Raw genomic sequence first — 13162 nt, forward strand, 5'->3', positions numbered from 1 at the left:
ACAGAGCTGGAGCCAGTAGTCGTTAGCACATCTCCTGGCAGTCTGCTGGACTTTGCTTCGAGCAGCTCGGAGGACCTGCAGGTTGCGCTCACTGGGACAGGCCTTGTATGCTGCTTGAGCTCTCCTCTTTTCCTCAATGACCGGTGTCAACTCCTCAGAGTGGGCTTCAAACCAGTCTGCCGTCTTGTTGGTCTTCTTGCCAAATATGGACAAGGCGTTGTTGTAAACGGCATTCTTGAAATGTTCCCATCTGTTGGATGCGTTTGCATCGACCGGGCCTGGAAGAGATTCCTCAAGCGCTCGTGCAAATTCCTCCACTTTTCTCTGATCCCGGGTCTTGCTGGTATCAATGCGAGGTCTTCCTTCCTTTTTCGTGTGGTACAGTCGCTTTGTTTGCAGTTTCACTCTGCTGCACACCAGGGAATGGTCGGTGTCGCAAGCAGCACCCTGATAGCTGCGCGTGATCTTGATGCTGGGAAGGCTGGAGCGTCTGGTGAGAATCAGGTCGAGCTGGTGCCAGTGCTTTGATCTTGGGTGTCTCCAGGAGACTCTATGTTGGGGCTTCGGGTTGAAGAATGTGTTGCTGACACAGAGACCGTGAAGACAGCAAAACTCTAGCAGGCGTTGGCCATTTTCGTTCATCTTCCCAATGCCGAACTGACCTAAGCAAGTGGGCCACGAACTGTTATCAGCACCAACTCTAGCATTGAAATCGCCGAGGATGAACAATGGCTCTTTTACGGGGATCTCCTTGATAGGTCATCATAGAATTTGTCTTTGGCTTCTGCTGGAGACGACAGAGTCGGTGCATAAGCACTGATGAGAGTGACAGGTCCTGCTGATGACTGGAGCTGCAGGGACAAAATTCTTTCACTTCCCACAGTAGGTGGGATGATGGATTTCAGCAGGGTATTTCTGACCGCAAAGCCAACACCATGTTCCCTGGTTTCGTTTGGTGGTTTTCCCTGCCAGAAAAATGAGAAATTTCTCTCCTTGACAGATCCGGAATCTGGCAGCCTAGTCTCTTGAAGGGCGACGATGTCCATCTGCAGTCTGCTCAGCTCCATGTCGATGACAGCTGTTTTGCGTGCGTCGTCTATTTCTTGCAGGTCATCAGAGAAGCCAGGTGTCATTGTCGTTACGTTCCAGGTGCCCAGCTTTAGGGCAGGAGTTTTCTGTTTTCTGTTGCATGGTGCAGAGTTGTCGATTCGCTTGTCGGTTTTCACCCTAAACCCCAAGCACCCCGTGAGGTTAAAGGACCGTGGCGAGGCAACACCTTACTGGCTGGGGACTGCCCAGCTTAAGGTGGGCGGTAGCTGCCCAATGAGATGCAATGATCTCTCCCACCGTCGGAAGCAGCCCCTGGCGTCACGCTCTACGCCAATCGAGCGAAGACTTATAACCGGTAACTGCTGCTTCCCATGTTGTGCCGACGCCGTATGGCAAAGTTGGAGTGTCCTCTCCAGTGCGCGAAGCCTGGGTAAAGTAGGTATGGAGGATAGGCTGTTACCCATGCAGCAAATCCCCCCTCTCCACGTCGCTGGAATGATCCAATGGAAAGGCAGAAGCCAATACGGTTGGTTCCAGCGGCATCGCAGGAGTTGCCAGAGCGTGACTGTGTACAGCCACAAACTGCCTCAGGGACTCCGGCTCCTGATTTTGCCTCGAGGTTGACTCCTGAAGCCTTTTCCACAACTGGATGTAGCCACAAGGCAGTGGAGGTTTGAGATCAGAGTTTTGAGATCAGGCCTGGGGGACAGGGGAGTAAAGGAAAGTCTAGCATTGTGCATAAGACTATGTACAGTAACTCACCTGAGAGAATTTCTGGTAGAAAAAGATGGAGACGGTCTTGGTTGCTCACTTAGGGCACAATCCTAACCAGGTCTACTCAGAAGTAAGTCCTATTTTGGTCAATAGGGCTTATTCTCAGGAAAGGGTGGTCAGGACTGCAGCCTTAAGAGAGTAAAACCTGAGACTCCACATTCTTAGCTGGCTTGAATTAACATAGCTGTTTCATATTGTATAGGAGCTCCAGTTGCATCACTCTGGGAATCTGCTAGTGTCTGCTTCTAAAATACACTTCCTGGGAATCATCTTTCCAGCTAGGAGGCAGCTTAAATCGACTGGATGCAAATGCTACAATCAGCAAAACCAGCTTCAGGTTGTTAGATTGTTTGTGTGTGCACGCGCATGTTCTGTTCTGACTAGCTAGTAACAAACAGCCCAGTCCTACCCGAATCCCCATGCGGCGATACAGCAGTGCCAGCATGGCTTCCACGGCATATCACAGGAGATTTTTGGTTGGTAGTAGTCTCCTCATGGTAATTTGCCCAATAGCTTTAATAGTTGCCCAAAGTCCCAATAGCTGCAACTGGTTAGCTACTCTGGGTGGGTGCCTGTCCTCCACTGCTTGGCGGTCTCACAGACCGCCAAGCTGTGGCACAGTAAGCGGGGGCAGGGAGGAGGGTGGGGAGGAGGCATTCCCCAGGGAGGGGGGAAGCATGGGGAGGTTGGAGAGAGGGCAGGCGGGAGGCTTGACGGGGAGGTGGGGGCGGAGAGAGGGTGGGCAGGAGGCATGCCAGGGGTAGGGAGTGGGGAGGCAGGAAGCAGGTCTGGTGGAACTCAGCTCCACTGGATCTTGACCGTTCATGTAGGGCTCAGCACCGTGCACGAACACCTTTCGGCAGTAAAGTGAGTAGTCCCATTGTGGTGCTGCTTCCCTTACCCAGGGGAAGGGGTTGAAAGTCCCCTTCTCCTGAGGCACCACCCACAGCAGGCTGAGGCGTGCAGGACGCGGTGGTAGCCATTCTTGGCGCCACTGCAGCTGCGCGCCCCGAGCAGCCTAGGATTGGGCTGCCCATCATTCTTAGGCACGAATCTAATAGCCCTCACTTTTAAGTGAAATCAACCAACCAATAAAAATTAGGGAGCACAAAGCAAATCAGGGGCTGAGTGTTGCCAGGGACAAGGCTTGAATGGTTGTGGATGTGTGCGCCCTTATTTTCTGATCTCTTTTCCAGGGAAAGTCCCATTCTCCAGTGGACCCAGTTTTCAAAAAGTAACTCCTTCTTCTTGTCTTTTTAAAAATATATTAATCATGCATGTGGCAGCTAATTTTGAAGCCCAAAATCAACATCAGAAAGAAGATGCCTACCGCAGTTGAATGCTGCTGTAATGCATGGGGCTACATTTGAAGATTCTCCTTAAACTTCAACACGTACAGAATGCAGCAGAGAGGGTGTTGGCTGGGCTAGGGTATGCATTGCGCCAATCCCTCTGTTCTCAACAACTGCTTTGTATTTCATAATAACAGTGGCAATAATCCTATGTAGAATCCATGTATTTTGCCACAGAAACCTATTCATAACCCTCTTATGTAGCCAAGCCCTACAGTAAAGTCAGCACCATAAAGTAGCATGAGATTCATGATCATGAAGCATGATGCTTAGCCAAAGCTGCAGAATTGCAAAAAAAGCCCAAAGATGACAATAATATCCCAGTTTTCATAGTCGTTTTCTTTTCTTCATGGGTGAAACTGAAGGCAAACTTTCTGCCGCACTGCCATTGATTAGTACGCAATCTAGAGCCAAGAAAGGAAATTCCAGCTCACACTCACAGAGATACAAAAATTTGATATATGGATCTCATTGCCACCAAATGAGGCAATGGCCTGCAGTTCAGCTAGCATTAAAGATGAATTAGACAAGTTCACATAGAGTAGATCCATGACAGCTAAATACAGCCCAGATTGAGATTGCACAGTGGACACCTGTAGCATTCTGTTGCAACAAAAACAAAAAGAGTTTTGGAATACTTTTTTAAGACTCAGCGCAAAATCCCAATCAATTTTCCAGCACTGAGGTAAGGGCAATGCAACTCCGAGGTAAGGGAACAAACACGGCCTTACCTTGAGGAGGCCTTTGTGACTGCCCCCCTCAACGGCAGGATCCAGCACATGCCCCACTGGCACAGCTATGCCAGTGCTGGAAAGTTGGTTTGGATTGTGTCCTAATATGTTCATTGTGACCTAAATATTGATTAGGACCCACTTCATTGGGTGCACTTGAGAATGGTCACTTAAGTGGTTGGAAATAAACCTTGAGTATACGAACAGGAAGAAATATACTTTTCTCTGTATTGCTGTCATTGCCTCACAGTGCAGGAGGAAAGAGATTTGTTTCATTAACTTCCGCTCTACTAAGGTAATGTGGAAAGGAGCCTTTGAACAAAGAGCAACATTCATAAAGTATAGAAAGAGAGAGATTTAGCTTAAATTTTAGAGGGAAGCCACCACTGGACCACAAGTTTCAGTACTGGCATCCAGCACCTCTGTGTGTGTGTGTGTCTGTGTGTGTGTGTGTGTGTGTGTGAGAGAGAGAGAGAGAGAGAGAGAGAGATACACTAAAGCACAGAATATCTGGCTTCAGATGATGGGCTTTGATTGGAATAGTTGACCTATTGGAACTTTCTTTAGCACAAGTATATGATTCTACTCTGACCTTTTTTTTCACCACCTGGACCACATTTGATGAAAAGCCTGAAGCTCAGAAGGGGGAATTGCAAGGGAACAGTAATGTGAGCTACCCCGAAACTGTCTTGGCTGTAGAGAACCAAAACGCAGAACACATATGCTACCTAGGAAATACTGGCACAGCTGGGATATATGAAGCTCCGAGCTGTGGCTTAAACTGAAACACAATAACTGCTATTTGTAAAACTGTGTTTTTAATCAAATTGTGTGGGCAGTGAAGGCATCAGAAAACCACAGAATAACTCATTCACAAATGGGTCAAAGGCAAGCTATTTACATTTGCAGGGAGCAAGGCAGATCTCTTACCAGTGATTATGGAGGCAGTTCAGTTTGAGTGAGGGAAATCTTAAGAACATAAGAGCAGCCCCACTGGATCAGGCCATAGGCCCATCTAGTCCAGCTTCCTGTATCTCACAGCGGCCCACCAAATGCCCCAGGGAGCACACCAGATAACAAGAGACCTCATCCTGGTGCCCTCCCTTGCATCTGGCTTTCTGACATAACCCATTTCTAAAATCAGGAGGTTGCGCATACACATCATGGCTTGTACCCCGTAATGGATTTTTCCTCCAGAAACTTGTCCAATCCCCTTTTAAAGGCGTCTAGGGTAGACGCCATCACCACATCCTGTGGCAAGGAGCTCCACAGACCGACCACACGCTGAGTAAAGAAATATTTTCTTTTGTCTGTCCTAACCCGCCCAACACTCAATTTTAGTGGATGTCCCCTGGTTCTGGTGTTATGTGAGAGTGTAAAGAGCATCTCCCTATCCACTCTGTCCATCCCCTGCATAATTTTGTATGTCTCAATCATGTCCCCCCTCAGGTGTCTCTTTTCTAGGCTGAAGAGGCCCAAACACCGTAGCCTTTCCTCATAAGGAAAGTGCCCCAAAGGATCTTGAATTTAAGGAAAGTAATTGAATTGAATTGAAGGAAAGGATATTGAACTGAATTGAATTGAATTGAAGGAAAGGATCTTGAATTGAAGGAAAAGATCTTGAATTTAATAAAGCAGTTGTGAGATCAGTAAGGTAGTTGGGCACAAAATCGTACTACATAGTTTGACACACAGCCCATGAGCAAGTGTCAACATAAATGGAATACAAAGAAAAATAATTATGGTTCGAATACTAGACGTCATGATAAAATCTCCATATATTTTAAGCAGTGAAACAATCATGCCTAGTTAGCACTTCTGTTGATATAGAAAAGCTGACAATACCAACATCAATTCAGAGTGGCGTGAAACAAGGAGCACAAAAGTCTGGAATGATGGCCCACTGGAGTCTGGCTTAACCAGGTCTTCCAACAGCTGGATGTCACAGGATTCTGGGATACCTACAAGGCATGAACATGACAGCTGCCCCATCAGCTTTCACACCTGAGACCACAGATGGGCAGAGAGGAAGCAGATCTTGAAAATCTACAGCGTGAGAAAAGGACATAGCAAACAAACCGCGGCAGAACATATTCCACATTCAGGATCCTGGAGAGCACAGTGAATAGCTGCAGGTTGGTCTTTCAGGACTTTGGACAGATCTCAGAGAAGAAAACATGTTTTGACAAGCCTTTTTAAAGAGCCTGGTTTGAAAATCCCTTTCAGGCTTGGTTGAAGAGTACCAAGTCTTCAGCCTGGAGCCTGGCACTCTGACATCCCTACATGATTTCTTACTAGGTGTATTGACTTCCTGAACAGATTCAGGAAGCATGAAGCTCAGGGAGTGGGAGGGGGGAAGGATGCTAGGTCCTCTATTGAATCCAGTTGTAAGGCTGCAGTCTTTAGGCTCAGGAGTCTCAAGCTGCAGGCCTCTTGGTGAGTGTTGGGGCTTGATTCCAGTGTTGAGAAAGCTGCCATTGGCTCTCCTTACCTGGCTGACTCTTTCCTCTCTGTGTCACCATCCCAGCTGCTACTTAAAACTGGGCCCATGACAACAGCTCACACATGTGTTTCCCCCTCCTAGGAACTGGTATTCAGAGGCTTAACAAGATGGTTCTGTTGTAATTTATAGAAAGAGCATTGAGTGAGGCCCCCACACAAAATAATTCAGTGTGTATGTAGGTACTCATGTGACTGTCATGTGACTCATGTGTCCCCTGGGGGCTGGGGATAAGAATAGACCCTCAGTTTGGCTGTACTTGTTGTAAGAAGCGACTAAACAGCCACCGGATAGATGGAACTCGATAGCCTGGGAAGGCAGCTCATCTGCCTCATCTCTCATCTGAGAGAAGGAAAACTCTCATCCCAAACTTCCACTGCCTTGTGGCTACATCCAGTTATGGAAAAGGCTTCAGGAGTCAGCTTCGAGGCAAGAGCCGGAGCCGGAGTCCCTGAGGCAGTTCATGGCTGAACACAGTCATGTTCTGGCAACTCCTGCAATGCCACTGGAACCAACCGTATTGGCTTCTGCCTTTCCATTGGACCATTTCAGCAGTGTGGAGAGGGAGGATTTGCTGCATGGGTACCAGTCTATCCTCCATATCTACTTTACCCAGGCTTCGCACACTGGAGAGGACACTCTGTTCCAGAACCACCATTCAGAGCGCAATACCATAGTCTTCTGAGACTGAAGGATGCCAGCACACATGTGACTGTCTGAACTTGGCAACTGTCTAAACTCTTAGTTTCCTGAGGGCTCCAGTAGAAGTAAGAGTTGCACAGCTGGTCCCTTGGAGTGTTGACTGTGTCGTCTGTTGTTATGCTGCTCTCAAAATGTACATCTCCTCAGGAAAAATCAATCACTGAAATTTTGCCCAGATGTAAGTAATTTGTTTTGTAGAAATAAACAGGAAATGTTTGTCAGATTCCCCTCCCTTACCTGGAAAACAATCTGGAGTAATTCCCTCCTATCTTCCAAGAAATGGAGTTGCTAGGGCAATTTTAAAACAAAATTGCTGAAGTATAGCTGTTTAAGGATGCGATACTATACTTATGATGTCCCTAGGCCAGTTCAATAAACATTCCATGAGCTCCCTCCATCATGGAAGTCTGCCTTGAATTGATTGGTGTGCGTTTGTGCAGTCTTGCAGCAGTTCTTGTGAAAAAAAAAAACAAAGCTGGTTGGAATTATTTTTATTGATCTGCCACTATGTAATTTTTATAGAGCTGTTTGACCAGAGTGACCTGATGCATATCATTACAGACTCTTGTTTTTTGCTTCAAGTACATGCAAAGCATTGGAACACTAAACAATATGAATGGCCATTTGTGTTTTGATTGATCATCATACCCTGGAGGTTCTGGGGAGGTAATTGCAGCTCTAGAATTCACACATGGTGGCTGGAAAAGGCAAACAAGTGGTCCTTGAGCAGATTGCTAGGTTGCTGAACTCTAAGCTGTGGCTGGAAATAAGGAATAAGGGTAGAAGCTGCTACCACCACCACTGAAATATTTCTTGAGCACAGGAAGTGTGAAAGGTTCTGTACAAGACATAATGTTGTAACCTAACCCAACTGTGTGTGGAAGGAAGTTCCACACAGGAACTTCCCTTCCCCTTCCTTTTAATAGTAACACACCATGATCCCACTCCTGAGGTTTGGGAGACAATTGAGGCAAGGTGGGATGCAGCATGGGTTGCTACCAAGAAAAGAGGGAATTGTCAAAAATCATCCTGAAGTCCCTTCCATTTCTGCAAATGTAACTAATAGACTAATCATATTCTTCCTCCACCCTCTCCGATGCAGTGATGCCAAATGGCCTTTGCATCCTGTAGGAGGGCTATTGCATAGGCTTCCTCTGGGTAAGCAGACATTACCTGGGGGTAAACCTCCAAGGCACAGAGGAGTCTACTCAGACCTAAGCTAGCAAATTCACTGGTGCAAGTCTGTGTGGACCCATGCAGCAGAATCTGCCCAATCTTGCCCCATCCCGCCTTCTCTGCCAAACTGTCTGCATTGGATAGGGGGATCTGCCAGTATGCGGGGGAAGGCCCTTCCTGCTGGTTCTCATGCAGTGCACAACTCTGTGTGCTGTCAGAATGTTTTTTACAACTGCCATAAGGCAATTAGCACTGGCAGAATGCTTGTTCTGCCAGTGAGGCAGCTCAATAATGGGCTAACTGAATTTGACCCCAGTTCCAGTATTGGATATTTTAAGTTGGTATATAACCATAGATCATGAATTCCTATCTAGATGTTATAGAGACAAATGCATAATGTAGGGATTGGTAAATTAATTAGGGATTAACCATGGAGTAATGCAGATAAAGTGGAAAGACGTTAGGTGGCAGTAGATTAGGTAAGGAGAGATTAAATGGTTCAGGAAAGATTTTGCTAGAGAAATAGGTTCTCAGGTGAGTCTGAAAGAGAAGGTGCTGGAAACAGGCTGCTGATTAGGAGAGGAAGGAAAGTTTGTTCAAGCCAAGGGAATTTTATTACTGATTCATCAGTTGGAACTGACATTTGAGTTCCTAACAAGTTCAAGATTCTATGAATTGGTCCTGACAGCAAAACTCTTGCAGGTGATGCATTAAGACTAAAATAATTGATACAGGCATTTTCATCATAAATAAATGCAGTTTTACAGCACAAGCTGCAAATCTCCTGAACTAGCTCCTGAACTGAATCTCTTCATCCCAGTGAATGATGAAACAAAGGGCCATTTAAATGTGGAAGGCCACATAAACAAAATTGCCACCCATTTTTGTTCACTAGGAAGACTTTTCAGCAGAGGAACTTGTATAAAATTCTCAGTTACATTTCAGTTGAGTGGGGAGTGTCAGCCCCCCCCCCCCGCTCCTTCCACCTCTTTCCAAGCGGGGTTGTCAACATCAAGAGGGATCAGGTAGGACCAGGAACAACTTGGAATATTGATCACAGTCGGGGTTGGAGTTCTTAGCCGTCACAGTGCACTGCACCAAGTCTGCAAACCCGGGTTACCTGGGAGGAAAGTTCAAAGTAAGCTAAGTATGCTAGCCAAACTGGTTGCTCTGGGTGTAACTGTCTGGGTCAAAGGGTGGGAGCAGGGTCTTCCCCTACATCTGTCTGCCCTTAGAAAGAGCCTTCAGCTTTGATTCATCAGGCACTCACCTCTCCTCCTTCTTGTCTTCTTTTCTGTGTCTTTCTTCTGTCTGTTGCCTGTTCAAATTGCTAGTGCAGATCTGAGGAGACACATTGCGGTGTGGGAGACTTACACAGGTGTAAAGGGATTTAAATTCCCTTTCCCTGATGAAGCCACCTGATTACCCCCCCCCCCCAGTGGATAGACACACCAACTTTTGGTGCAACTGCACCAGCGAGGGGGGAGGAGAGGGCTGGATTAAAACAGTTTTAATTGTTATAAGCTGCCTTGTGGTTCTTTATGGAAGAACAATAAGAGGAACAATATTCAAATACACTATCCTGTAATAAGCTGCCACTACAGACCCAAGACTGTCCCTAATCAGGAATACATCTCATCTTCCCATCTTGAAATAACTGCATTCAAATCACTGTGTTGGATTAGCATAGCAAAAGGACAGACCCAAGTGTTGATGGACAGAGCCACAAAGGTCCATTACTAACACAACATTGCATGAATAGTGTACAGGAAACAGTGCACTGGCTTGTCAAGTGCTATGACAATTACCAGAAAATATTATCTTGTGGTAACAGTTTCCAATCAAAAATGCTCATATAAATTCACTCCTGGAAAAATGAGTATGTTGCTCCTACTTGGGAATAGGAGCAGTAGAGTGATACTGCTCTTGTGGTGACAAATTCATACTTGCACAAGCATTATTGGGCATTAGTTATAGCTAAAGGCCAAACTACATATTACTTAGAACACAATGCACATATTGGCCTGTTTATTTTTCCTCTTTTAAAAATAGTGCGGGGGAGGGGGCGGCATCCTAACACAAAGCAAAAACATAATACAGGTGTCTGCCGCTTAACAACCTTCCGCTTAACAATGGACTGCTTATATAACGGTGGTCAAAGCACAATGAAGAAGCTTTTAATGTGGCAGTCAGGATTCCCACAGCCTGCAGCAGTGTCTGTTCACACCACAAAGAGGCTCTTAATACAAATAAGAAGCCATCTATCTCTAGCAGCCTGTGCAGCCAGCTAGTGTCTGGCAGGGAGTGTCTATTTACACAACAAAGGCAATAGATTGGACTGAGTGTTCACTCTACAACCCTATCGTATAACAATGGGAATTGGAGAAGGTATCCATGTTAAGTGGCACACACCTGTATAGTGGTTGAAGGGTAGTGAGCTTTAGCACTTTGTCACTGTTGTGGTCCCAATCATATCCCCTCCACCACCACCATCACCTTTTTCTTCTTCTAGGAATAGAAACATGTACTATGTAATGTGTGGTTTAGCCGATGATACAACCTAATTAAACTGTTCTTGCATATTGAGATAAATCATGTTCTTTAACCATCTTCTATTGTTTATTTCAGTTTCTCCAAAGATAAGTCATATCTCAAATGACATTGTGGTGAATGAAGGGAGCAACGTCACACTTGCTTGCCTGGCTACAGGGAAACCAGAGCCATCCATTTCTTGGAGACATATCTCTCCAACAGGTACGTTCAGCTCAAAGCTTGGTGTGATTTGTGAACAGAACTTCGTTTTTGTTTGTATTATTTTTACAAACGAGTCTAGAAAAATGTCAAGTGCCAAATTGCTTGGAAACCCCAAAGTTTGTTGCTGGCATCTAAGAATCTGAACTATTTTCTAAACCTGATTAAAATGAGCAAGCATTGAATTGTACTGAATACATATGAATGGTAAGGGTCCATAATAGCCACCTTGAGTGCTCTTTTCTGGAGTGGAAAGGCGGGATATAAATTCTGCAAATAAATAAATAAATAATGTAAACATCAGGAGATGTCTTGGGGTAACCATTCAAAATATTTACATGCCTCAGAGTGTTGTCAACCTTATTTGAACATTACTCGAGTTCTCCTTCCAAAATAGTGTGTTGTATGTAGAAAATGAAACTAGCAAATGAGAAAGGGAACATAGTCATGTATACCTTGGGAACCGGATCCATACTCTTGTACACTTCAGATCAGAGAGCTGAAGTGGGGCCCTCTCCCCATGCACGGTCTTTCACATACAGAAAAGCCAACACACAGTGATGCACACACAAACACATACACATGAATGCACACAGTTTTATTCCTGCCCCTGGCGTTTTCTTCACCGACCTCCCTATACAGGAGTGACTCCAGGATTAGGGCAGTAGGCGGAGGAGTAGCCCAACCAGCTGGGCCATAGAGGTGGTAGCAAAGAAGCGGCAAGCACAACTGGGGACTCTTGTCCGATTGCTGTGATTACGGGGAACACTGACTTGCATTATTGCTGGAAGAATATTAGTGAGGAATTGCCTTGTCCTGTGTTACCTGAATTTTCCTCAGAATTTTGGGAGAGGCATAGAAAGGTTGCATGGCCTTCAAAATGGGAGTAAGAGCAGGAGGCAGACGGGATAAGGGAGGTGGTGCTTCTAGTGCTTGGATAGGCACTAGAAGTGCAACCCTAGGGAGGCAGGGAATGTGAACTGAAAAGTATATTAAAACCTCTTCTTTGCGACCTTGACCAAATGGTGTGCTCGCTCCCTTCTCATTATGGCTGGCCTTTGGTTGACAGTGGATGCCTTTCACCTACCTAACCATTGCTGACACTGGGCTTGATCCACTATTGATTAAAAAGCTGTGCCTTAAGTGGTTCATTAATTCCTAAGAGTATACTCTCAATTTCCGTGAAACAAATCCACATGACTGTGTTTTCACCCATTTCGCCAAACACTTTCACCCATTGTGTTTCTCGTTTCTCTCCTCTCTTCATTTGATATCCTTGCCTCGTCCTCCCCAGCCTCCACAGTTCTTGTTTTCCTTACCATTTGAAATCACAAAAAAAATTATTTTCACGAGCTCAAGGTGCAGCCTTGTCATCAGCACTGGGTTTAGTGTGGCATATGCAGGCATCTCGATAATGTTTAAATACATTAGATGAACCACATGTGGCTGCAGGTGGTGGGACCACAAGCTCGTGAGCCTGAAAGTAATGCTAATCAGCAGTTTGCTTTACGGAGGAGGACTTGAAAGAATTACTAATAGTGACCTTTAAAAGAGCAACAATTAAACCTTCTTAAGTGACCACCAAGGGAGTAGAAAAATCAGTTACATCATAAAGGTGGTCTTTAACTAAATGTCAGACAAAATTGTATTGAGAACCTTAGGGAGCCTTCAAAGCAGGAACCTAGGACATGAGCTTGTCTAATAGCAACATAGGACTTTTGAGTTTCATTGTTTAAAATGCCATCAGCAGAACCCTACTGCCACCTTGCAACTTTAGCACAAAGGCAAATTTGGGATTTGCCCCTAAAACTAATTGTGTCTTCCATCTCATCAAAGATGATCAACCCAGCCCTAAGGACCTTTCCTAGATAGAAGTCAGTTACATGGCTACTCATGGTGTGTTTACATTTGTATGGTTTTCTTCCATGAAACATCAGCTTGTATTTATTCACACTGTATTAGGTTCATTTCCACGAAGGACTACTCAATTGAGGAAAATACAGATTCTTTTTTAAAATTACGTCTGGAGTGCAAAATCAATGAGGTAGTTTTCAGGAGAGATTCACAAATGGAAGAGACAGTCCAGACCATTCTTGTTCAGACCTCTTGTAGTCTGAAACATCTGT

At 45.4% G+C, this 13162-nt stretch overlaps 1 protein-coding gene across 1 annotated transcript in view; it reads left to right on the top strand.

Moving 5' to 3' along the window:
• Positions 1 to 13162, top strand: part of NEGR1 (neuronal growth regulator 1) — a 544743-nt gene that overhangs the window by 321282 nt on the left and 210299 nt on the right. The window contains exon 3 of the mRNA XM_066623896.1: positions 10914 to 11039. Within this exon, the coding sequence (XP_066479993.1) occupies positions 10914 to 11039 (126 nt within the window). The remainder of the gene's footprint in view (positions 1 to 10913; positions 11040 to 13162) is intronic.

The sequence above is a fragment of the Tiliqua scincoides genome, chromosome 4 (assembly GCF_035046505.1).
Source record: "Tiliqua scincoides isolate rTilSci1 chromosome 4, rTilSci1.hap2, whole genome shotgun sequence".
Classification (NCBI taxonomy): Eukaryota; Metazoa; Chordata; class Lepidosauria; order Squamata; family Scincidae; genus Tiliqua; species Tiliqua scincoides.